This window comes from Hyperolius riggenbachi, chromosome 6 (assembly GCF_040937935.1).
Source record: "Hyperolius riggenbachi isolate aHypRig1 chromosome 6, aHypRig1.pri, whole genome shotgun sequence".
Lineage (NCBI taxonomy): Eukaryota > Metazoa > Chordata > Amphibia > Anura > Hyperoliidae > Hyperolius > Hyperolius riggenbachi.
Window position 1 is genome coordinate 368,022,859 of NC_090651.1, and position 24,059 is coordinate 368,046,917.

General features: G+C 44.4%; 1 protein-coding gene across 2 annotated transcripts; it reads left to right on the top strand.

The window, feature by feature from the left end:
• The first annotated feature begins 1,364 nt into the window (after window positions 1–1,364).
• CASP9 (caspase 9) lies at window positions 1,365–24,020 on the top strand. 2 transcript variants are annotated; one of them, XM_068243239.1, is made up of 9 exons: window positions 1,365–1,516; window positions 3,391–3,616; window positions 14,320–14,360; window positions 16,069–16,245; window positions 16,331–16,420; window positions 17,031–17,178; window positions 17,795–17,974; window positions 20,252–20,361; window positions 22,370–24,020. In XM_068243239.1, the coding sequence occupies exons 1-9, from the start codon at window positions 1,385–1,387 to the stop codon at window positions 22,460–22,462; spliced, it is 1,197 nt and encodes a 398-aa protein (XP_068099340.1). In that variant the 5' UTR covers window positions 1,365–1,384; the 3' UTR covers window positions 22,463–24,020. The 2 variants fall into 2 exon arrangements, with proteins under 2 accessions (XP_068099340.1, XP_068099341.1); XM_068243240.1 differs by lacking the exon at window positions 1,365–1,516 and adding an exon at window positions 1,528–1,608.
• The last annotated feature ends 39 nt before the right edge of the window (window positions 24,021–24,059 follow it).

Below are 24,059 nucleotides of genomic sequence, written 5' to 3' on the forward strand. Positions count from 1 at the left end.
TATTTCCAAATAAAATATTTGGGCCAAACATTGTGATAGGGACATAGTTTAAACGGTTTTATAACCGGGAATAATGGGCAAATACATTTCATGGGTTTTAATTACAGTAGCATGCATTATTTAAAAACTATAAAGGCCGAAAACTGAAAAATAATATTTTTTTCTTACATTTTTTCCTATTTTCCCATTAAAACACATTTAGAATAAAATAATTCTTGGCATAATGTCCCACCTAAAGAAAGCCTAATTGGTGGCGGAAAAAACAAGATATAGTTCATTTCATTGCGATAAGTAATAATAAAGTTATAGACGAATGAATGGACGGAGCGCTGAAAGGTGAAAATTGCTCTGGTGTTCAAGGGGTAAAACACCTCAGTGGTGAAGTGGTTAAAGAGCGGGAAGCCTCAGGATCCTAATGAAGCTGCCCTCACTACTCCGTGGTCCCCCATCGCTGAGCGTAGCCCCCCCCCCCCCGGAAGATTAGCGGCAATGCATTGTCGCTAATCACATCAGGGGTCGCACAGCTCCTCTTCCTGGCAATGGCCAACTGAGCCCACCTGTGCAGCAACACAGAGCTCCGTGCTACTACGCATGTGCAGGCGTTCTCGCACAGCCATTGCGAGCACCTGGAACCAGGAAGAGGAGCTGCAAGGGGGGGGCGGGTCTCTTTAGAACCAAGGGGGGCCTCATTAGGGTCCTGAGGCTTCCCTCGTCTTCAGCAGTAAGTCAAGTGTTAGATTTTGATCCTGAGCTTCGGCTCAGGTCCCTTTAAGCCAGGCCCTTAATCACACCCACCCCTTGTTACGCATACCATAAAGATTCATAAGAAAATGATGTTGTTTTATAATTTAAACCACACTGGCCCTTTCTATCCTGGTTCATTTTCCTTCATATTAACATTTGTATCAAGAAGACATCTATCAATTTAAAGGATGGAAATAAAATAAATAGTAATAAAACACACTACACAATGTTTATTAGAAAAACACATGTATTTACATAAATGTGTGCATGAGTCCTGAAAGAGGGACTGTCCCTCCGATATAGGGACAGTTGTAAGCTAGTTAGTTAGCTGGAAGTGCCCAGCCCAGAGTAGTGAGAATGGCTGCCTGTGTAGAGCACCCCCAGCTCTCCTCTGCGCACAGCACCCTCATCCTCAACCCCCAGCATCACTACACATATGATATGTAATATAACGTCGATATGGGCAGGATTATCAGCGTGACCTGGTCACCATAATGCTAGGCCTACGTTGACTTTGCGCAGCCGCAGTAAGCAGCGCGCCCAGACACAATGCCTGGCAAGTAGGTGTCACGTGACGGCTGCAGGAGCGGTGACGTAGCGGTGACGTAGGTGTTTGCGGAAGTGTACAGCGCTGGGAGAGATGGAAGAGGAGCACAGGCGGGCGCTGCGTGGTGCCAGGAGGCTGCTGGTCACCTCCCTGCAGCCGGGGGACATGTGGGACGGGCTGCTGGAGAAGGGGGTGTTCAGCAGTGACATGATAGAGGAGATCCAGGTGAGGAGGGAACTGCTGGCATGAGAAGTGTGCTTATCTCCCTGCCACACTCATTCCACAACTCCTCCTTCTTGTCAATGATGATAGGGATGGTCAGTGAGATGCTTGTGATTATTAATTAATTAATTTGATACAAATTTTATTTTCATTTCTTTATTTTTTAGTTATTTTATTTACATTTTTTGCAGCCTCAAAAAGAACCAATCATTGAATTTCCCTATGAGGTTGCCTTCAGGATCCCCTAAATTAGACTAGCGCCAGTAACTCCTTGATATAATGTTGTAGGATATTGCTTGACCAAGAAGTCCCGAAATTTGTGGTCAGAAATGCAAGCGTAGACCTGCAAGGAACCTCCACCACGCTTCACTGTTGGCTTCAGACATTAATTATTTTACTGTTTTGAAGGCCTTCGCTGAGCTGATAGTTTACCACTATAGTTTACTTTTGAACGGAATCCACATAGAAATAGATTGGCAGAGTTAAATTGAATGTCAACCAGAAAAAAATACCTAAGGATAGGGTAGTCTCTGGGTCCTATAGAGCCTTCCTGCTCCTCTCACAGTCCCCTCGTTCCAGCTCTGTTACCCCTGTTATCAGTAGTCGACCGCTCAGTCAAATACTGCTGTCTGATGCTCCCGAAGATGGGCGGCCCTATAATGTGCCTCTGGGTTTTAGCTTTAATCTCTAGGTAGAAATATATATATATATATATATATATATATATATATATATATATATATATATATATATATATATATATATATATATATAATATTTTTTTTTCATTTATTGTGTTTATAAAGCGCCAACATATTACGCAGCACTGATATATATATATATATATATATATATATATATATATATCATCCAAACAGTAACAGTAGTCTTTTATATGCAATGTATTATTTCAGTGTAATTGGGCTTGCATCTATGAGTAGTTTTGGTGTTTGAATTCGGGACCACGTGGTTCGGAACTTGAACATAATCATTCAGCACCGAACCCAGCTTGGAAGGAAGTTGAAGAGAAATCGAGAGCCCAATATGGTGTAGTATGTCAAAATTGATTAGATAAATAAAACAGTGAGATGGTAATACTCACAAACACGGGTTACCACCTAGGTAACAACTCATTAGGCAGGTGAGGAGATTAGACCTGTCCTCTCCTCACTCAGGATTAAGAAGTCGCTCTCTGTAGATAGGAAGAAAGGGGGTAGATCACCCCTCCACCTGGGGTGGACTCAAATATACTGGTAGGTGAACAGAGGCGCCAGAAGGATAAAAGTACATAAAATTTTTAAAAAATTGCTGGGAGGAAGTGGTGGACTCACCTCCGTTAAAGCAGACACCAAGGAATGTAAATATATAGATATACACATTTATTGAAAATACCCCAAAGATGCAACGCGTTTCGCGGGCACAGCCCACTTCTTCAGGCAATAAGCAGGGGATAAACAACAGCAATTCAGTTATAGCAAGCAGAGCACCTCTGGTGCCCTGCTTGCTATAACTGAATTGCTGTTGTAACAAAGAAATGTATTTCTTTAAAGGTTGTTATGCTGTTGCTTATCTTTTACAGCAGAGAGGAAGTTCTCAGTTCAAGTCCACTTTAACTGTATTTTAGTATGGCCGTTGATTTAGGTAATCCCCCCCCCCCCCCCCCCCCGTTTGTTTGTTTTTAGATATTGTGTTCCAAAACGCTGAACAGTTGATAAGGTATTTGTTACCAGTACAAAATGGGTAGCAGTTGTTCAGATGTCTTATGCTATTCTAATAACCTCTAACCTATAGACACTATAGATTATTAGTTATATGATTTTGGGTGAGCAATGATTGGAACGATCTGATGAGCGCCATCTGTTGTTGTGTTGTGACAGAGAGCCGGCACACGCAGAGACCAAGCTCGGCAACTGCTGGTGGAGCTGGAGACTCGGGGTACCCAGGCCTACCCACTGTTCCTGCAGTGCTTGATAGAAACCGGGCAGCAAAGCCTAGCAGATGCCCTCCAAGACGGCGGCGGTGGTACAGTTGTGATCACGCCAATGCCAGCACCACCAACTCGGATCCCTACTCCAGTGTACCCTTTGCCCAAGGAGAAGAGACGTGAGTGGCAAAGATGTCTTTCTGTTGTTTACAACTAAAAAGAAATAAAGCAACATTATGGTTCCATGTATAGCATTCAGAAGACCAATACACCCAAAAACTACAATGACATCTAGAGATAGTGGAGTATTTGCATCTCACTGATTGATAAAGGGAATTTATCAGCTTTGACTGTTTCTTTTCCCAGAAAGTTAGGAAATTAGAGGAGCGATTATGTAACCTTTGGGTAGTTATAATGTAACAGTAATCAGTACAGCGACTTAAAGTGAACCAGAGACGAAGCACCCTCATGTATTTTACCATATATATATATATCAGTGAGAAAATGCCTACACTGCTCTCTGTTTAATTCTTCACTGCTCAGCCAGCTTGTTAGCATCCCTGATAAATTCCCTGACTGAGCATTCAGTCTGGCTTTGCATAGGAATCATTATAGCTGAGTCATTATAGCACAGCCAGAAGGGGGCAGGCTTGGGCTTGAAAAGACATCAGAGAAGACAGACTCGGCTATAATGATTCCTGGGCAAAGCCAGGCTGAATGCTCAGTCGGGGATTTTATCAGGGCTGATCACAAGCAGGTTGAGCAGTGAAGAATGAAATAGAGAGCAGATTAGGTGTTTTCTCGAATGTTCCCACTGATATATATGATAAAATACATGAGGATGCTTCATCTCTGGTTCAATTTAAACCCAAGTCGGAGTAAAATAAAAACAAACAATACCTGGTACAGACCATGCAATGTCCTGTCAGATTGACGGGTCGAATCTATAATTTCCTACAGGTCCGATCTGATTTCTGATTTCTTCTTTTTTTTTGTGATCGATTTTCCGATCACTTCTATACAAAATCGATCGATAATCAGATTAGGCCTCTTGGAAACTATCAAATCGATCTCACAAGAAATTGCATGGTGTGTACCAGGCATAAGAAGAGTCCTCCTGGAGACCAGCGCTACTGCCCGGGACCCTCTGTAGTACTTCCTCTTCGTACACGAGCATGAACGTGCTGCACCCATACGTGTTTGGCCACGAGTGACTACGCAGTTAGCCGGAGCTGTGCAGCTCTGGGTTACTGTGCGGTCGCAGCCATACTTGCGCAGTACGGGCACGCTCATGCGTAAAGCATGGATAATTAGCACTGCCAAGATGCACAGAGATGATCAGCAGGCATCTGCAATCTCTCTCCAACAATTATTTTATTGTATCTGTGGCGATATAGCACAACAAGCCAGCACAAAGTTTCAGGATGATGCACTTTGTCAAGTTCTTAAAGGGTGTCAGCCTGAAACGTTGTTCTGGCTTGTTATGCTATATCGCTGCACATAAATTAAAATAATTGTTGGTGATCCAAGCACAATATATATAGTGTTCTGATATATAATGACATTTGCCTAATGCTGCGTACACACTGGCGACTACGGTCGTTTGAAACAGCCCATTAATGATCGTTACGCCGACAATCGGGGAAAGAACTTTACCCAACGATCATTAACACGAACGACAAAAGAACGACATCGGGAAGATGGAAATATCCAACCTGACGGATCATATCTACCGACAATCGTTACAAAACTATACTGTGTACAGACATCGGCCGAGAACGATCGTTACGAGGGCCAATGCGCCTGCGTTGGATTCTGCCCAGCTTCAGTTCTTCCTTTGTAGCGCGGCCCGTAAAGATTGTTACATTGCTCATTTCAATTAAACTTTGTTTTCAAGTTAACAATCATATATTTGTATCTATTGTAACTCCATGTCAGTGGTTTTTTTTCTTATTTTATATAAATATGTACGCAACATTTCCTTCTGATTGTTCTTTTCTGCGAGAACTATCGTTAAAATGTGTATGATGATCGCTGCATCCCATCGTTGCATTCCAATCGTTCCAATATTGTTCATCTGGTAACTATCGTTCCTTGCAAACGATAGTTATCGCAAGTGTGTACGAAGCATAAGTGTCCATGTGAGATCTGGGCTCTTCCACCTGTGCCACCCACACCTTAAAGCTGCCCATACATAGGTCTGTTTTCCTTGGCAGGTTTGTTCACTGCCCTAACATACCCGCCAAATCACAACTTTGCTCATTTAAAGAGGAACTGTAGTGAAAATAACTTATTGAATAAAATTGCTTATTGCATGCTGCACCTTTAAAGAGACTCTAACAAAATTTTCATCCTTATTTCTTATATCCTATAAGTTCCTATACCTGTTCTAATGTGCTCTGTCTAACTGCAGCCTTTCCTAGTTGCACAGTGACTGTGTTATCTCTGTTATATGATCTAATCTTCTCTCCTCTGTCGGCTCTGTTGGGTTCAGGCAGTCAGGCTGGAATGTGCTGTGCTGCTTGTGATTGGATAGAAGCTATACACACCCTCTCCAGGCCCCCTGCACACTCTGTATGACTCACACACTGAGCTACTCTCAGCCTATCGCTTGCTATGTCTTTTGTTTGTAAACACTGCATAAAACTGATAATTACAAGCCAGGATTGCAGCAGGGAGAGGCAGAAACAGCACAGAGGGGCCCAGGAGAACATAATGAATAGAATGGTATGCTTTTTATTGTAAGAATTTTACAGTACAGATTCTCTTTAAGGTGCTCATACATCAGAAGATAAATGGGCAGATCGATCAAGTGACTGATCTCTCTGATCGAAGAGAGATCTGTTTGACTGCCCATACACATTTTCGGCATGAAATCTCCATGACATGATGCATTTTCCGCCTCGCCTCGCCTCATGCGGTCCCTGATAATGTAAAATGTTCAATCATGTGTGCTGAATGCCCCAATGTTATGTATGTGGGAGATACTGGACAAACTTTGCGCAAACGTATGAACAGACACAGGCACACTATTAACAATCCCAAATGTGATCTTCCAGTTGCTACACACTTTTGTTCCAACGGACACAACATGAATGATCTTCGTGTCACTGCCCCCCACTTGCCCCCCAGATCCGTCCCTGCCTGAAGGGTGGCTTCAAGTTAAAAGAAAGATTAATAACAGACAAAATTTGTAAATTGGATGAAAGCTGTGGACAAAGGCTTGAATGAGGACAAAACCTTATTTACTGGTATGAGGCTGATGATATTTAATGGCAGAACTCTTTCTCAGCCTATATACTGTAGCTAAACTTGTGAACTCGAAATTTATGATGCTTCTGTGACAGTCTGACTCCCAATTCTGTGTGTATTGTGTAAACAAGGAGTCTTATCTCAGCTAACAACCTCCTACCCCATCTAGATGTTCTGTTTCGGGGCGTGGCCAAGATGGCGTGCTGAGCGGACGTCTTTCTTCTGAGCTCCGCTACCCAGCTCTCCTAATCTATAGCCATCGGCCTGCTAACTGCGCAGAAATACGCCTAAAACACCGTAGAGGGACTGCTGACTTGCCCTGCTTCACCCTGGAGGACTGGTGGGATCCCCCAGCGACATCGGCTGAGGAAAGAAACGAGGCCTCACCGGCCTGCTCATACCCCCCTGGCCCGGCTCGGCCTCCAAGATCCTCCCAGCGCTATAACCCTTACGGGGAGATGGGAGGTAAGGGAAAGAAAGACAAGCCGGAGAATGTCTCCCCAACCGACAATCAGCAATCATCTGGCTCCAGAGCTCCATCCAACAACAAGCCGGAGAGCATAGAAGGCATGGCGGTGGACCACGTGGAGGCCATCTTCCCCTCACCAAGCTCGGCCGAGCTTATGGAGGCGATTAAATCTTGCCAAACGATTCTGACTACTAAGATGGACCACATGGAAGCCAAGTTTGGTCTCTTGCGTCAAGACCTAGCAGACATAAGAGACCGTACAAGGGACCTAGAACGTCGTGCATCGGACGCAGAGGATACCATCAGGAGACATGATGTTGAAATACCCTCTGTTACTAAAAGAGTCTCCCAGCTTGAAGCCCGTGCAAATGACGCTGAAAATCGAAACAGGCGCAATAATTTGCGTCTGCTGGGCCTACCGGAGGGAGAGGAAACGCAAGATGTCCCAGCCTATATGGAGGACCTCCTTAAGGAGCTACTACCAGAAGCCAAGTTTTCATCGCAGTTTGTTGTGGAGAGAGCGCATAGAATTCCAGCCAAGAAAAACCTCCCTGGGGCATACCCAAGGCCGCTAATATTCCGTATGCTTAACTACAGAGATCGTGATGAAATCCTTGCTGCAGCACGGAAAGTGACGGACCTCAAATTGGGAAATGCACGTCTGATGCTGTTCCCAGACTATACGACGGAGACACAGAAACTCAGGAAAAATTTTCAAGATGTAAAGATCAAGCTGAGGGAACGACAGATAAAATATGCCATGCTGTTTCCTGCAAAGTTGCGAGTCCAAGACGGGGAATCCACCATCTTTTTTGAAACCCCAGCGGAGGTCACCACGTGGCTGAAGACTTTGCCTGCGCAACAACCAGATAAGTAACTTTATTCATTTGTTGGCTAATCTGGCCCGCTAATGGGGTCACCTCTGCTGTGACAATGCACCGTTATGACTGTTTCCCCCAAGCTATGCAACGCTATGCTCTTTGGGAGTTTATATCTATAATGGCGCTTCTTTTATGCGGTCCTCCCTGTTGGTTCTGGCGGGAATACAATACCTCTGAAGGCCCTACAGCTTTCCCTGTATCATGCTGTATTCTGATCACTGACTACTGTGTCTGGGATATATGGGGGAAGAAAAAGTTTGTTTCTCATGAACTACCACACCATGGCTGCATCATTTAAATAACTATTGCTTATGCAGACTGTGTATGCTCCTTGCTACTCTCCGAACTGTTTGGCGCCCAGAGACAGACGAACATACAATGAAGTGTGTGGTATACTCGCACTGTTCATTTCCACTGTTTGAATATGGGCGCTGATGTACATTTTCCATATACGGAACTACCACAACAGCAAATACGGAGCTCACAGCTAAGCAACCTGTTTTCTTGCTCTCCTTTATAGTTCCTCGCTCTATTATAGTTAACTATTATTTTCACTAGTTGTTTATGTAATACCAGACGCGCAGTAATGTGCGACACACGTATAAACGCACAATACTGGTCATGTACTAGCTATGTTAGCCCAATAGGGGAATGTTAATTAAATGCTAAAACGAATGGTATAACTACCTGTTATCCTGCTCTTCCCCCCCCCCCCCCCTAACCTCCCCCCTTCTCCTAACCACCCTTCCCCCCCCCCCCTCCCCTTCTCCCACACCCCCCTCATAAAATTTAAGTGACTAACCCTGTAACATTCGGCTATAAACCCTGTATCCTCTGGTCGGTCAGATGTAAGTCAGGGGCACTTTCTATTCTCCCCCCCCCCCCCCCCACCCCTGCTATGTGGGATATATACGGGTCGCTGTGCACCGAGTTGGGAAGTTGTCTATAGCGGAATGTATTTCCTCTACCTATACATGCATGGAAAAGAAGCTGCTAACTACCAGTAACTACATTAGGTATTAACACTAAAGGACAATACATACTACTATCCACTAGATGGTGCTACAATACCAGTCTTCAGCCCTTGCAATAATGTATGGCAGCCTTACAGTCATGGCATTTAAAATATAGCTCTGAATTACCCTCTGGAACGTCAGGCCTAATTTAGATATTCGTCCTTTCTCTAATTACTCTTGCTTGGAATATGCCTATGACATGGAGACGCTGCCCTCCCAGAACTGGATATGGTGAGCAGCTCCTTTTCCCCAAAATGATGTTGCATTTCACTGTGTACTTATTTCTGCCTCACTGTCAAGATCCTCCTGCGTTAATGCACTGAGTTTAGACAGGGGACCAGAATGGAGACATCTATATATGTATATACTGTGTATATGTGTTATTATTATAGGTACTGTGTACACTTTCAATGATGACCCCAACTGACCTGTGCAGTGGAAGACCTGTGCACTCAATTTGTACTAGACCTATGCCTTATGGCAGTGCTGGTGATCCCCCCCCCCATCCCCCGTGCTCCTGTCTGCATTATGCTGAGACATCCACATGGGACTGATACTGTGGGGCCTTAACTGAGACGTGAGATTAGCCGAGCTTAAATAGACTACCATGATGCAATACTATATATCCAACATAATTTTTCTGATGTAGGCTGAATTGCTCTCCCCCCTTGTCTATAGTATAGTAGACTAAAAGTATAATTACTGATTAGTGCACCTTGTCATACCCACTGGGTCGGTCATATTAGACTGCACAGGTGAAATTATTCATACACCTTTTCCTTTCTGGATGTTGGTAATGATGTATACCCAACTCCTCAACCCATTTGCAGTATGGCTAACTGTACTTCAAATGCCATGCACCTGTGCTCACCTCCGCCCGGGGACAGTTCGCTCTTGGCGGATGCCTGCACAAAGATCCACCGGGAGAATACAACTTTATATACTGTGTGTGCACCTGGATGCACCAGATACTACAGACTGGCATACAACTGATCTATGGTATGTCTGGAACCTATTTAAGTGATGTACGCAAGCACCACACACCGCTGGCAGGAACCCTTTCCTCCCCCCCCCACATACAAAAATACAAATATGTAGCATGAGCCGTTCCCCCAGAAAGACAACTGGGAGTAGTTGGGTAGCGGACCTCTACCTTGGCCACTACCGTCCCCCCCTCTTAGGAGGTTTTCTTTTTAGGTTTAAGTTAGACAGTTCCAGTCCTATTTTGGGACTGAAGGTTTGCTGAAATAAAGTTTAGTTAAGGGATCTAAGGCATCTGGATGTTCGTGGTTCCTCTCCAGGATGTAGGGTGGGGGTTTGTTGGGATGTACTGTTACAAGTTACCTGTTTTGTGCTATGTCTCTCTTTTCTTTCCTCTCCTTGGCCTGCCTGCCCCCTGCCTGGGCTCCCCCCCCCCCCCTCCCCCCGCTCCCCAGAAAAATTATCTATTCCATACTCGTTTATTAATATATGCTACTTAAATGTCTGCAGTCAAACTACTATCTTGGAATGTTAGAGGTCTAGGCTCTAAAATAAAAAGAGCACTGGTTGCTAACTTCCTAAAGCAACACTCACCACATATCTGTTTCCTGCAGGAAACACATCTTACAGGAGGAAAGATTTTAGCGCTTAAAATGCCGTGGGTGGCACACGCATACCATGCCACATACTCATCCTACTCTAGAGGAGTCTCAATCCTCATTAGTAAGACCCTACCCTTCCAGCTGCACGACATTAAAATAGACCCTGGGGGCAGGTATATAATTTTAAATGCTACAATAGAACAGGAGCAATTTACACTGGTGAATGTCTACCTGCCACCACCGGCTGATATCTCTGTCCTTGACAAAATAATTACTATCACTGCACAAATGCCATCTAAAAAATTAATCATTTGTGGAGACTTTAATCTTATACATGATCCACTTATAGATAGACTCAAACCCTCCAGCAAGGACACGTTAGTATTTAGACACTGGCTAGATGCATACAAACTGACAGATGTTTGGAGGTGGAAACACCCTGGTATTATGGCTTACTCTTGTCACTCGGCTTCTTACGGCACCTTATCACGAATTGATCTAGCTCTCGCCTCAGACGACATGCTCTCCCGGGTTAAAGCATCCTCTTTCCTGCCTAGAGGCATCTCAGACCACGCACCTTTGGAAGTAATATTCCAGAGGGGTATGAGACAGGGGGATAGAGTATGGAGATTATCTCCTCATTGGATAACTGACCCTACAATAGATGACATTATTAAAAGACAAATCAGGCACTACTGGGATGAAAATAAGGGATCCACTACACCTCAACTTATATGGGATGCTAATAAGGCTGTTTTAAGAGGGCAGTACGCAGGGGCCATTAAAATTGCTAGAGATCAGGTGTATGCCTCACTACAGTGGAGGGAAAAAATTGCTTCCGACCTGGAAGCGGAGTTTGTTACCACTAAGACCACTACAACGTATAACAAATGGCAAGCGGCATTACAAAACCTAGAACTCTATAGAATAGATACCACTAAAAAGAGTATGCTAGACCTGAGACAAAAAATTTTCGAGCATGGAGACCGAGCTGGGAAAATGCTAGCCTGGCTTTTCAAGGACTTTAGGAGTATGACCATCATACCACAGATATCCTCTGACTCTTGTAATCATATTACCGACCCGGAAGAAATTAATAAAACTTTCTTCCAATTCTACTCTGAACTGTACTCTAGCCGCCTTCAAAAACCGACAGAGACCTTAGATAATTATCTGGAAGCGATAGAATTACCCACACTGTCCACTGAAGACGCCGAGGCACTTGAGGCTCCAATCGCCCTTGATGAGGTGATCAATGCCATAGCCAATATGCAGACTGGGAAAACTCCTGGCCTAGACGGTTTCCCCGTAGAATACTACAAACAGTACTCCAAACTAATAGCACCCAAACTTAAAAATACACTCCAACGCTCATTCGAAACGAACTCCCTACCACCTTCGATGACGGAAGCCCTAATAATAGTAATTCCCAAATCAGGGAAAGACCCCAGTAAATGCTCCTCATACAGGCCAATCTCCCTCCTGAACACGGATGCAAAGATACTAGCCAAAATCTTAGCTACTAGATTAAATTCATATATTCTTAAGCTGATACACCATGACCAGTCAGGCTTTATGCCCGGTAAAGGTACCGATATCAACATTCGTAGGCTGCTGACCAATATTGTCGCCTCTCATTCTAATGCGGGCCAAAGAGTAATAGCGTCACTAGACGCTGAAAAAGCTTTCGATTCAGTGGAATGGGATTATTTGTGGGCGGTGCTGCGTAGATTCGGGTTTGGCACTAACTTCATTAAATGGATCCAACTACTTTACGACTCCCCCAAAGCTAAAATCAAAACAGGGAACACAATTTCTCAGTTCTTCTGTTTGCGGAGGGGTACCAGACAGGGCTGCCCTCTGTCACCAGGCCTATTTGCATTGGCCATGGAGCCTATTGCAGCTAAAACCAGACAATGCACACTGGTGAAGGGACTTTTGATTGGCAACTTACATGAGAAAATATCTCTCTATGCGGATGACGTACTTCTCTACTTAAATGACTCCCATTCTTCTTTAGATGCAGCACTCCACCTATTTGAGAAATTTGGAGATATGTCCGGTATTAAAATTAACTGGGATAAGTCTCTACTGTTTCCTATAGATGCCGCACCTAATCCACCGCATAGACCAAACTTTCCGCTATCAATAGTGAACCAATTTAAGTACCTGGGAATCCAAATAACCAGTGACCTCACTACATATCAGAACCTCAACATAGATCCGGTCATTCACCAACTTGAGTCCAGATGCGCAGTTTGGAATAAACTCCCACTCACACTGATAGGAAGGATTAACCTTCTTAAAATGATTTTCCTACCTAAATTTACGTACCTCTTCCGCCAATGCCCTGTCTGGCTCCCCTCTGCCCTCTTCAAGAAAATTGACAAAATTATTCTTACTTTTATTTGGGCAGGAAAGCAACCCAGAATAGCATTAGATGTACTGCAGCTCCCTAAATCTAGAGGTGGATTGGCTCTCCCACACCTCCAAAAATATTATTGGGCCTCTTTGCTTGTCACTATCAGGTGGTGGTTCTCGCAAGAAGCCACAAACCCAGCAGTGAATGCAGAGGCGGCAATACTGGGCTCCTACGAACAGCTTACTAACCTACCCTATAGGGGCCCCAAAGCCAACTCCCAAACTACACTACTGATGACAACCACATGGAAGGCTTGGAGAGCAGCTAGAACCCCCTTCATAGCTCCAGGTACAATCTCTCCTTTCACGCCTCTTTGGGGTAACCCCTCTCTTCAGCACTAGATGTTCTGTTTCACTTAAGGCATCTTAATGACTTTGTATTTATGCTTGGAAAAAAAAAAAAATCTATGTATCCCCTTTTGATGTTGTATGTATATAGCTGTCTGTTCCATCCGCTTGCAAGCAAACAGGATTGAAGCCCGACGAAGGCTATACAGCCGAAAGCTCGCTTATTCTTATTCTTTTAATCATCTTAGTAGTATGGACGAGTTCAGCTCGTCCATGACCGCTAGATGGCGCCGCTCAGGCCCTGCTGGGGCGATTTTAACTATTTTTTTTTTTTTAAACACGCAGCTAGCACTTTGCTAGCTGCGTATGGGTGACGATCGTCGCCGATGCGCTGCTACCCGTCGCGTAAGGGCCCCCCCCTCCTGAGACCCCTGTGCAGCCTGGCCAATCAGTGCCAGGCAGCGCTGCGGGGTGGATCGGGACTCCCGGTGACGTCATCACGATCGTTACCATGACTACGGGGGAAGCCCTCCAAGAAATTCCGTTCAGAACGGGATTTCTGGATGGGCTAATGCGCCGGAAGCGATCGGAAAGGTGAGTAAGACGCTGCCGTGAGGGGGGAATCATGTAGCTAGCGCTAGGCTAGCTACAAGGTTTAAAAAAAAAAAAACACAAAATACTGCTGCGCCGCCACCCTGGCAATCTTAATAGAACGCCAGGGTGGTTAAGTTAGCCAATAAATGTTATCATCCTGATTCAAAACTTATTGCTCTTCTGCATAAGTGTGCAGTATACAGGTTCACATTAATATTCTGTAAAGTGGACTCGATTCTGCTCTTCTATTCCTGAAGGAAGCCGAGCAGGATGGAGCTAGAGCTGATGCATGTTTGTAGCATTATATTATACATTATACTATTGCATTTAGCATGAGTGGCATTCTGTAAGTAACGCTTATTTTTTTTCTCTGACCAGCTATCCCTGTGGTGACGCCGAAACACCTGGACATAGAAAAGGTGGGTGATGTTTGCATGTCGCTGTTTTTAAAGTCCATGAGATGCCAATAGTTGGTGCAAATTATACGGACATTTAATCATCTTGGAAACCAGCCAGTGCAATGGTCCATTTCCAGGTTGCATAAGCTTGCATAAAACGAGAATAACATTTGCATCGGTTCTGAATTATTAGGATCTTATTGAGTGTCCTATCTACTGGACATGAGCCATCTGTAGAGATGGTCAGTTTATTGCATAATATTGGATATTTCTTGGATGCCGCATGCTTGGCGAAGCTGCTTCTTGGTTAAAGGGAAGCTGAAGTGAGAGGAATACAGAAGCTGCCATCTTCACTCCCTTATAAGTAATGCTGGTTGCCTGGCTGTCTTGCTGAGCTATTGGCTTCGGTTGTGTTTTGAGTCACTCTTTTTCAACAAGCATGCAGCCAGTGGAGTCACACCAGAGTCACAGCATGCTCATTCCGGGGCAGTTACTTGTAGTATTAGAGGCGGAGCTTCAGCACAGAGGTCAGGCAACCGGCATTGTTTATTAGAGGATGAAGATGGCAGCCTGCGTATTCCTTTTAAAGCACCATAATGATTATTCCTCCAGCTGTTGCCCCATCAAGCTTTCTATAGTGGTCACTGCAGAAGACAGAGCTGATGGCAGTGCATCTGAATAATAAAATACCGCTCATGCAGGATCATAGCAATATTGACATTTCCCTAACTGGATTAGAGCAAAATGATATACATATGGTACACTTTAAAGGGTACCTGAAGTCTTAAAAAAAAAAGTTACCTACCTTAGTAGGGGAAAGCCTCGGGCAACAGGCCATGCATGTCATACTCCTGGCCTGCGGGCTAAAACTGGCCTACAGTCCATCAAATATGGCCCCCCAAGCCAAGTGCTTTCACCACTTTGCATTATGTTTGGCCCACTCTAGACCACCAGGAAAGCTATATCGGAGAGGGAGGGGGAAAGCACTAGACAACAGAGAATGGTATATGGGGGGGGGGGGGGGGGATTTACTAGACACCAGGAAAATGCATAGGGGAGAGACAGGGGCCACTAGACACCAGGGAGCTGTATAGTGGAGCGAGGAAGGACCACTAGACACCAGGGAACTGTATAGGATAGGGAGGAGGCAGTAGACACCAGGGAACTGTATAGGGGAGGGTGGGGGCCTCTAGACACCAGGGAACTGTATAGGATAAGGAGGAGGCAGTAGACACCGGGGAACTTAATAACGGAGGGAGGGGGCCACTAGACACCAGGGAACTTTATACGGGAGGGAGGGGGCCACTAGACACCAGGAAACTGTATAGGGGAGGGAGGAGGCCACTAGACACCAGGGAGCTGTATACGGGAGGGAGGGGTCCACTAGATACCAGGGAACTGTATAGGGGAGGGAGTGGTGCCACTAGACACCAGGGAACTTTATACGGGAGGGAGGTGGCCACTAGACATTGAGGATGGCCGAGACTTGGTCCCAGTGTTCAGTTTTGGCCCACTTTGTATTTGAGTTGGACACCCCTGGCCTAAGCTAAGCATCACTGGGAGGGTGGGGTTAAATGCATCTATACAGCAATATACAGATAGAGGAAGTATTTCTGATGCTGAAACCAGGACAATTACAGTAAAAGTATCCTGACTAATTGACTGCACTCTACAATATGTCACTATGTACGCCTTGCAGCCATCTATAGCTTTCCCTGCTGTGTTGCAGGATTACTCGATGAACTATGACCCCTGCGGTTACTGCCTCATCATCAACAACATGGAGTTCCAGGCCTCCACCAACCTGTCCTACAGAGCCGGCTCTGACATCGATCGGGAGAAGATGGAGAGGAGGATGAAGAGGCTTCACTTTGAGGTCTCGGTGATGAATAATCTGAAAGGAGCGGTCAGTGAAATGATGGTCATCATGTTTGTGAGAGGAATTAATTGGTGGAATCTCTTACTGAATGTGACACTGTGTGTGTTTGCAGCAAATCCACACGGAGCTGGAGCGCCTGGCGTCTAAAGATCACAGCAAGAGGGATTGCTGCCTGGTCATCATCCTGTCCCACGGCTGCGAGGTGAGATACTCATGTACTACATGTTGCATTTTGTCGGTGAACCTGAACTCTTGCACAGGAGACAATGAGAACACAGAGAAATCCACCCTGTGTTTATAGAGAACAGCCTGTCTAATTCTCCATTCTCGGCAAGTAATGAGCCAGTGTATTTTGATCTCCTAGCTGTCTGACGAATTCTGAGCTAAAATGTAAACATAGGATGTTAACTTTTTCTGTGCACCCAGGATAACCGGAAATAACCATTCAACCTAGCAAAATCTCAGTAGGATTTGTATCAGCTGTAACAAGGAAACTTTGTTTATTTAAAGGTTATTATGCTGTTGCTTATCTTATAGAGCAGAGAGGAAGTTCTGAGTTCAGGTCGGGTTTAAATGTGACCAGGACCACTGTGTACACAGCTGTAGTACATCCTCCTATTCCCCTCAAACCAGTTAAATTTAGCATGAACCCCCGAGCAGTGGGTGCTGCATTAGGCTACAAAGTAATATGCGCTTATAGCGGCACCGCCTGGGTAATTTGAGTTACTCCCCTCGCTGACAGAGTGCCGCCAGGCAGGGCAGAGGTTAAATGGATGAACCAGCCAATGAAAACTATGCTTCACTTTCCTCAGACGCGACACACGCGGTTTCCAGGCGGAGTCTACGGGACAGACGGCGCAAGGATTCCTGTGGAAAGAATTGTGAATTACTTCAATGGTTCCAACTGCCCCAGTCTGGGAGGCAAACCGAAGCTGTTCTTCATCCAGGCCTGCGGCGGAGGTGAGGAGAACGCTCAGTAGATTGCGTATTAACCATGAAAGGGGAATACCCATTTACAGTAATATTCTATTACACAACAAAAAACGAAAGACTTTATTCATATTTAATGGACAATTACCAAAGGAATAGTTTTTCCATTGACCCCCTTGGCGGTATTCCCGAGTGGAGCTCGGGGTTACATTTCCACTGCAGTTAGCGGAAACCCCGAGCTACACCCCTAGATACCGCAGAGAGGGCCGTGTGCAGAGAACTCCAGCATCACTCATCTCATACATGCTCTCCTATAATTGCACTGACCATAGATTGCACCACACGTCAAATGGTGAGATTGTGGTTTCTGTGACATGACTACATGGTAGTATTGTAGGGAATCCAGGGATTGGTGGGACGGAGGGGTATTTCTGGTAAAGAGAGGAGTGCTTTGGACTTCATGGTGATTTAGATGGATGGTGGGGTTGCTCCAATTGAAGGCCCTCAGAGATGAGTATGGAGCATGAAAATGGGATTTCACTTTTCCTTAAAAGACACTAAATTGTTACCGGTATCTGGAATGAATGTATATAATTTTGTAGTGAGGAACGCACCTAAATAATGATACTGTTGTGTTTGGTTTTAGATGAGAAGGACAGGGGTGTTGCGGTGGAGTCCGGGGACGTACCAGGAAGCTTTGACTCCTCCTCTTTGCAGTCTGATGCCATGGCAGTGCGTCCTGATGACGGGGATATGGATGAGACGGATGCCGTGGCGAGCCTGCCCACCTCTGGGGACATCCTGGTGTCCTACTCAACCTTCCCAGGTACAAGTTCTGTGTAAGGGCTACAGTTTACTAAGGCTTGTTCCTCAACATTCCCACCAACGATTCCATAGATCCATAAAAACTCATCAGGGTTACGTAGTACTTTAGGTGCTCTTTAAAGTGAACCTGAGCTGGTATAAAAGCAAAAAAAATACATACCTGGGACTTCCTCCAGGCTGATTGCTCCCACGCCGTCCTCCTCTGACTCCCCGTTCATCCGCAGTTGGCCCTGTAAAATCCTTGAGTCAGCGCAGTCCAGCCAGCGCGCTCCCCCATCTTGCTCCCGTCACTGGGAGTGTTCTGCACCCACGCAGTAGTATTGTGCAGAATGCTCCCAGGGACGTGAATGCAGCAGGAGCGTGCGCGTGGCCAGGCCGCGCATGGGCAGTTGGCTTTGGACCGGAGCACTTTCTGGGGCCAATTGCGGACTAACGGGAAGTCAGAGGAGGACAGGGTGGGAGCGATTAGGCCGGAAGGGGCTGGAGGAAGCCCCAGGTATGTATATATTTGTTTATTTTATCCCATCTCAAGTTCCCTGTAAAGTGAACCAGAGATGAAAATAAACTAACGAGATAAACAATTGGATATGTTCTTCTACTCCTAAAAATGACTCTTTTAGATATCTCAAGGTTTAATTTTATCTATAAACATTTCCAAAGCAGATTTAATGTTTCATAGTCTCTGCTCAATTGCAGTGTCTCAAGAGTCCCACAGTGAAAATACATGAACTATTGACCTTTTTTATATTTTCCTCTCACAGTACAAAGCCCATGTATCTGCTTAGGAAAGTGTTTTATAGCTGTAATTTTATTATCAGTGAGCTGACTGAGTCCTGACTGAAGAAAAACTGTTAGTTCCATAGCTAATTATAAACTGTTTCAGGCAGGGAAAAAAGAAAAAGGAGCACAGTATAAGTGTCTGTATGCTTGCCACTGTATATGCACATGTCTATTTCATCATGTCACATGTCATCTCTGGTACACTTTAACCACTTCACAACTAAAGGGTTTTACCCCTTCAGCATCCAAGCAATTTTCACCTTTCAGCTCCTTCCATTCATTTGCCAATAACTTTATCTCTACTTATCAGAATGAAATGTGTTAAATGTGGGGGGTTTTTTTATCACTAATTAGGCTTACTTTGGGTGGTAAATTATGCCAAGAATTTTTTTATTCTAAATGGTTTTTAATGGAAAAATAAGAAAAAAATTGGAAAAAAATCCTTATTTTTCAGTTTTCGGCCATTATCATTTTTAAATAATGCATGCTACCATAATTAAAATCCACTTAATTTATGTGCCCATTTGTACCGGTTATTACACCATTTAAATGATTTCCCTATCACAATGTCTGGCACCAATATTTTATTAGGAAATAAAGATGCATTTTTTTTCAGTTTTGCATCCATCATTAATAAAAAGCCCATAATTTATAAAGTAACAGTATTATACCGTCTTGACATACATATTAAAAAAGTTCAGTCCCTAAGAAAACTATTTATGCATTTTTTATAATTGTAAATTTATTTCATTGTATTTTTTTACAAAAAAAATAAATGTTAGTAACTATTGGGGAGTGTGGGAGGTAAGGGGTTAATTTAAAATGTAAAAACAGGTCTTTGCATTTAAAAAAAATACTTTTAGATGTAGTTTTACTATTTGGCCACAAGATGGCTTCAGTCTTTTTTTTTTTTTATACGTCCTGTAAGCAAAATATGTATGCTTACAGGAAGTGTACTGAAGATGGGAAACTTTTATTTATTAGAATGATCGTGCAGCTTCTCATAAAAGGCGCCGCTAATTGCTACGGGGACTTAGATCAATGATTAGGAATTGCTTTCCCATTCATTGATCTCCTGGTGGGCAGATGGCAACATGAACGAGCGCACAAATAAGCGGGAGCGCTTACAGCAGTGGTAGCAGCGGGAGTACGTATATTTACTCCCCTTGGCGGTTAGATGAAGTCTGCAGGGGAGTAGATATACTGTACTGGAGCTGTGAAGTGGTTAAGTGATGACTGTAGTCTTTTACCACCTAACAATTATGAAATAGTCAATAGAGGTTTTTCTGGATTACATATGTTATCCCCACTATTTTCAGGAATCACTGGAGATGGCGTAGTCAATCTGGTGCAAATTGTCCTGAGGCCTTCTTCCTTTAAAAGTTCTTTCCTGTAGAAGTTCCTTAAGTTCTCCAGTTTGTCTCTCTCTCATTTGTGAAGTGTTGTTCCATTACTTCACATTAGATTTTGTTTTCGAGTCTGATGATCTCGTCTTCAGGTTACGTCTCTTGGCGTGATAAGAAAAGCGGTACGTGGTATGTGGAGACTCTGGACGAAATTCTGGAGGAGCATGCGTCAACATCAGACCTACAGACGCTGCTGGTTATGGTGAGGATGATGCTAGTTCTGCATTTTTTTTTATCAGGTACTGGCACGTTATACACTCAACTATTTGTTGGACACGAAGGAGATCAAAATAGATCTCTACCACCCCCTGCAAGGCGAATCCTCCTCAGGGCAGGACACACAAGTTCAGCTAGAAAGCCAGCAGCACACACCATGGTGTAGTGAAATCGGAAACTTTTATTTGGCACAACCGACAAACAGATTAGGCAGCTAATCTTGGCTACCTAATCTGTTTGTCGGTGGTGTCAAATAATAAACAAAAAAGTTTCCGGTTTTACTACTCCATTGTGTGTTGCGATTACTCTTGCTGAATATTTGTTGGACAATCGCACCAATTAAAACCAGATCACAGCTAAAATTCTAACTACGTTTTAAAGACCAACTGAACTGAGTAGTATATGGAGGCTGCCATATTTATTTCCTGTTAAAGGGACACTTAAGTCAAACAAAAAAAATGAGTTTTACTCACCTAGGGCTTCCAATAGCCCCCTGCAGCTGTCCGGTGCCCTCGCCGTCTCCCTCCGATCCTCCTGGCCCCGCCGGCAGCCAATTCCTGTTTCGGTGACAGGAGCTGACAGGCTGGGGACGCGAGTGATTCTTCGCGTTCCCAGACACATTAGCACCCTCTATGCTGCTATATGGTATATGATATATGCTATAGCAGCATAGATGACGCTATTGTGGCCAGGAACGTGAAGAATCACTCACGTCCCCAGCCTGTCAGCTCCTGTCACCGAAACAGGAAGTGGCTGCCAGCGGGGCCAGGAGGATCGGAGGGAGACGGCGAGGGCACCGGACAGCTGCAGGGGGCTATTGGAAGCTCGAGGTGAGTAAAACTTTTTTTTTTTTTTTTTTACTTAAGTGTCCCTTTAAGCAATACCAGTTGCCTGGCAGGCCTGCTGATCCTCTGCCTCTAATACTTTTAGCCGTAGCATAGACCAAGTAAAGGATTGTTCGGTGTTAGTCGTGTAGCAGATATGCCGACATCAAATAAACAAACATTGATAAATGCATACAAGGTAATACCTTTAATACAGTGAAGGGATTGTGTTAAAAAAAAATGCTCCGATTTGTATGCAATTTTTTTGTTCACCTCACTGAATAACAAATGAAAATCTGCACTTCAACTGTATCTGAGTTGTTTCATTTAACTGCTTGCCGGCCGCGTCACGCCGATGGGTGTGGCCGCGGCAGCAGCCCCAGGACCGCCTAACGCCGATCGGCGTAAAGTCCTGGGGCAACAGTTTTCAGGAGATCGCGCACGCGCTGTGCGCACATCTCCTGCTTGAGGCTTCAGTCTCCGAGCGGCGATCGCCATTCGGGAGACTGTTACACGGCGAAACCGCCATGTTTACATCAGTACAGCGCTGCGATATGATCCCCTGGGGGACTTAGAAGCGATCGGTGATAGGCTGAAGCCTATCACAGCCGATCGCTGTGATAGGCTGGCGGGGGGATGCAGGAAGGGAGGGAGGGAAAATCTTTAAAGAAATAGTGTTTTTTTTATTAAAAAATAAATAAACATTTGTAAGAAAAAGAAAAATAAACATGGGGGGAGCGATCAGACCCCACCAACAGAAAGCTCTGTTGGTGGGGAGAAAGGGGGGGGGGGGGCACTTGTGTGCTGTGTTGTGCCCTGCAGCTTGGCCTTAAAGCTGCAGTGGCCCATTTTACATAAAATGGCCTGGTCACTAGGAGGGTTCAACACTGCAGTCCTCAAGAGGTTAAAATTCATTGTGGTAATGTATAGAACCAAAATTAGGAAAAAAAAGTTGTCTCTGTCCAAATATTTATGGACCTAACTGTATATCAGTATGTAGTTTGTAGAGGTGGGGTGGGGGACCATTTTTAGGTAAGTGGGTGAGGTGTAAAAGGAAAACTAGAACTGGGCTTTCCAAGACACAGGTCATGTGTCCGTGTACACAAGCCCCACAACAGACCTGGCTTCTGCTGTTGACGAGTGCTCATTTTGTATTTCTTCTCTGTCCAGGTGGCAAATATTGTTTCATCAAAAGGAACCTACAAACAGATACCTGGCTACTTCAACTTCCTCCGCAAGAGGTTCTTCTTCAAAACAGACTGAAAGAAGCTTCTGTAGCACTTGAAGGCTTCACATTGGCCTCCGATCACATGATCACTTTTTTCTGGACCCTGCGGATTCAGCGTACGCTTGTGTAATCCTAAACCAGCAGGAGCCGCTAATACCAATTCTTTTTTTCTTTACTTTTTTTTATTTTTTATTATCAGGATCTGTCTCCTACAGAGGACTTAAGACCTTATCAGTGCTGCAAGTGATGTGTGATCTGTGTTTTGGAGGACGGATTTTTTTTTTTTTTTTTTTTTTTTGCCTCCTATTGGTGCTGTGTGATTATGTGACTCGCCACTTAAAGGACAACCGAGGTGACTTGTGATCTATTGAGATGGACATGTGTATGTACAAGCACACAAAAGACTATGACTTTTTTTTCTTTTTATTTCTAAAAAAGTTAAAAAATCAGGTATGCAAGTAACAGTTTCTGTCCGGGTCTGATCTGGGTCAGACTATACAGTAGCATAACCCTCACTGATAAGTAATTATAGCCATAAAACACTTTCCTGTCAGTAAATGGCTTCTGAGAGCAGGAAAAAATTAAAAAGGGTCAATAATTCATAGATTTGAGCTCTGGCATACTTCAATGAAGGTGTCATTGAGCAGAGACAATGAAACAGTAAAAACTTAAAAACTAGATTTCAATATAAAATAAAACTTCAGGATATCTAAAAAAAAGTCATTTTTAGGAGGAGGGATAGATGCATGGTTTATCTCATCAGTTTTTCACCTCCGATGTATTGTACGCCTGAATAGTGTTTTTAACACTAGGGGGCACTATTGGGCCTCTTTATAATGGCATCTTCAGTATTGTAACACCAGATGCCGACCTCTCCTCTGTAATCGCAGTTGCCCATGGGGTGCTGGTTCTAATAGGGATTTAGGGCTGTTTTCCAGCAGGAATTGCAATCACGATTAACTCTGCACCTACTTCACGCAATTTCAGTGTGATACGACAGGTGTCCCCCACGATTTATGTAAACTTGATTGCAAACGCCAGAAAAATGCAGCCGACTGGTGTTTGAAATCGGGTAAAATGCTGGTATCGCGTCACACTAATGCAAACATTTCCATGCGATTTCTATTGGTGTTGTATGCTTTGTGATCTTATCCACCCTGGCGTTTAGTTTTTTGCGGCACTCGGCCGCGGGTGGGTTTTTTTTTTATACTATTTTTTTTTTTTTTTTAATCATGTAGCTAGCCTAGCGCTAGCTACATGATTGACCCATCCCTTCACCATCCCTCCCACCCCTCCAATCGCCGCCGGCAATCATAACCAACAGGAAATCCCGCTCTGAACAGGATTTCCTGTTAGGGCTTCCCTCGTTGCCATGGCTACGATCGGAATGAAGTCGGGGAGTCCCGATCCACCCCATAGCGCAGCCTGGCGCTGATTGACCAGGCTGGTTGGGGGGGGGTGCCCTCTTTCGTGGCGGGCAGTGACAGATCGGCGGGGAGCTGCAACGATCGGAATACAACATGTAGCTAGCAAAGTGCTAGCTACATGTTTAAAAATTTTTTTAAAAAAAGACTGCTCCTAGCCGGAGCTATCCACCCCGACATTCATGGACGAGCTGAGCTCGTCCGTAAA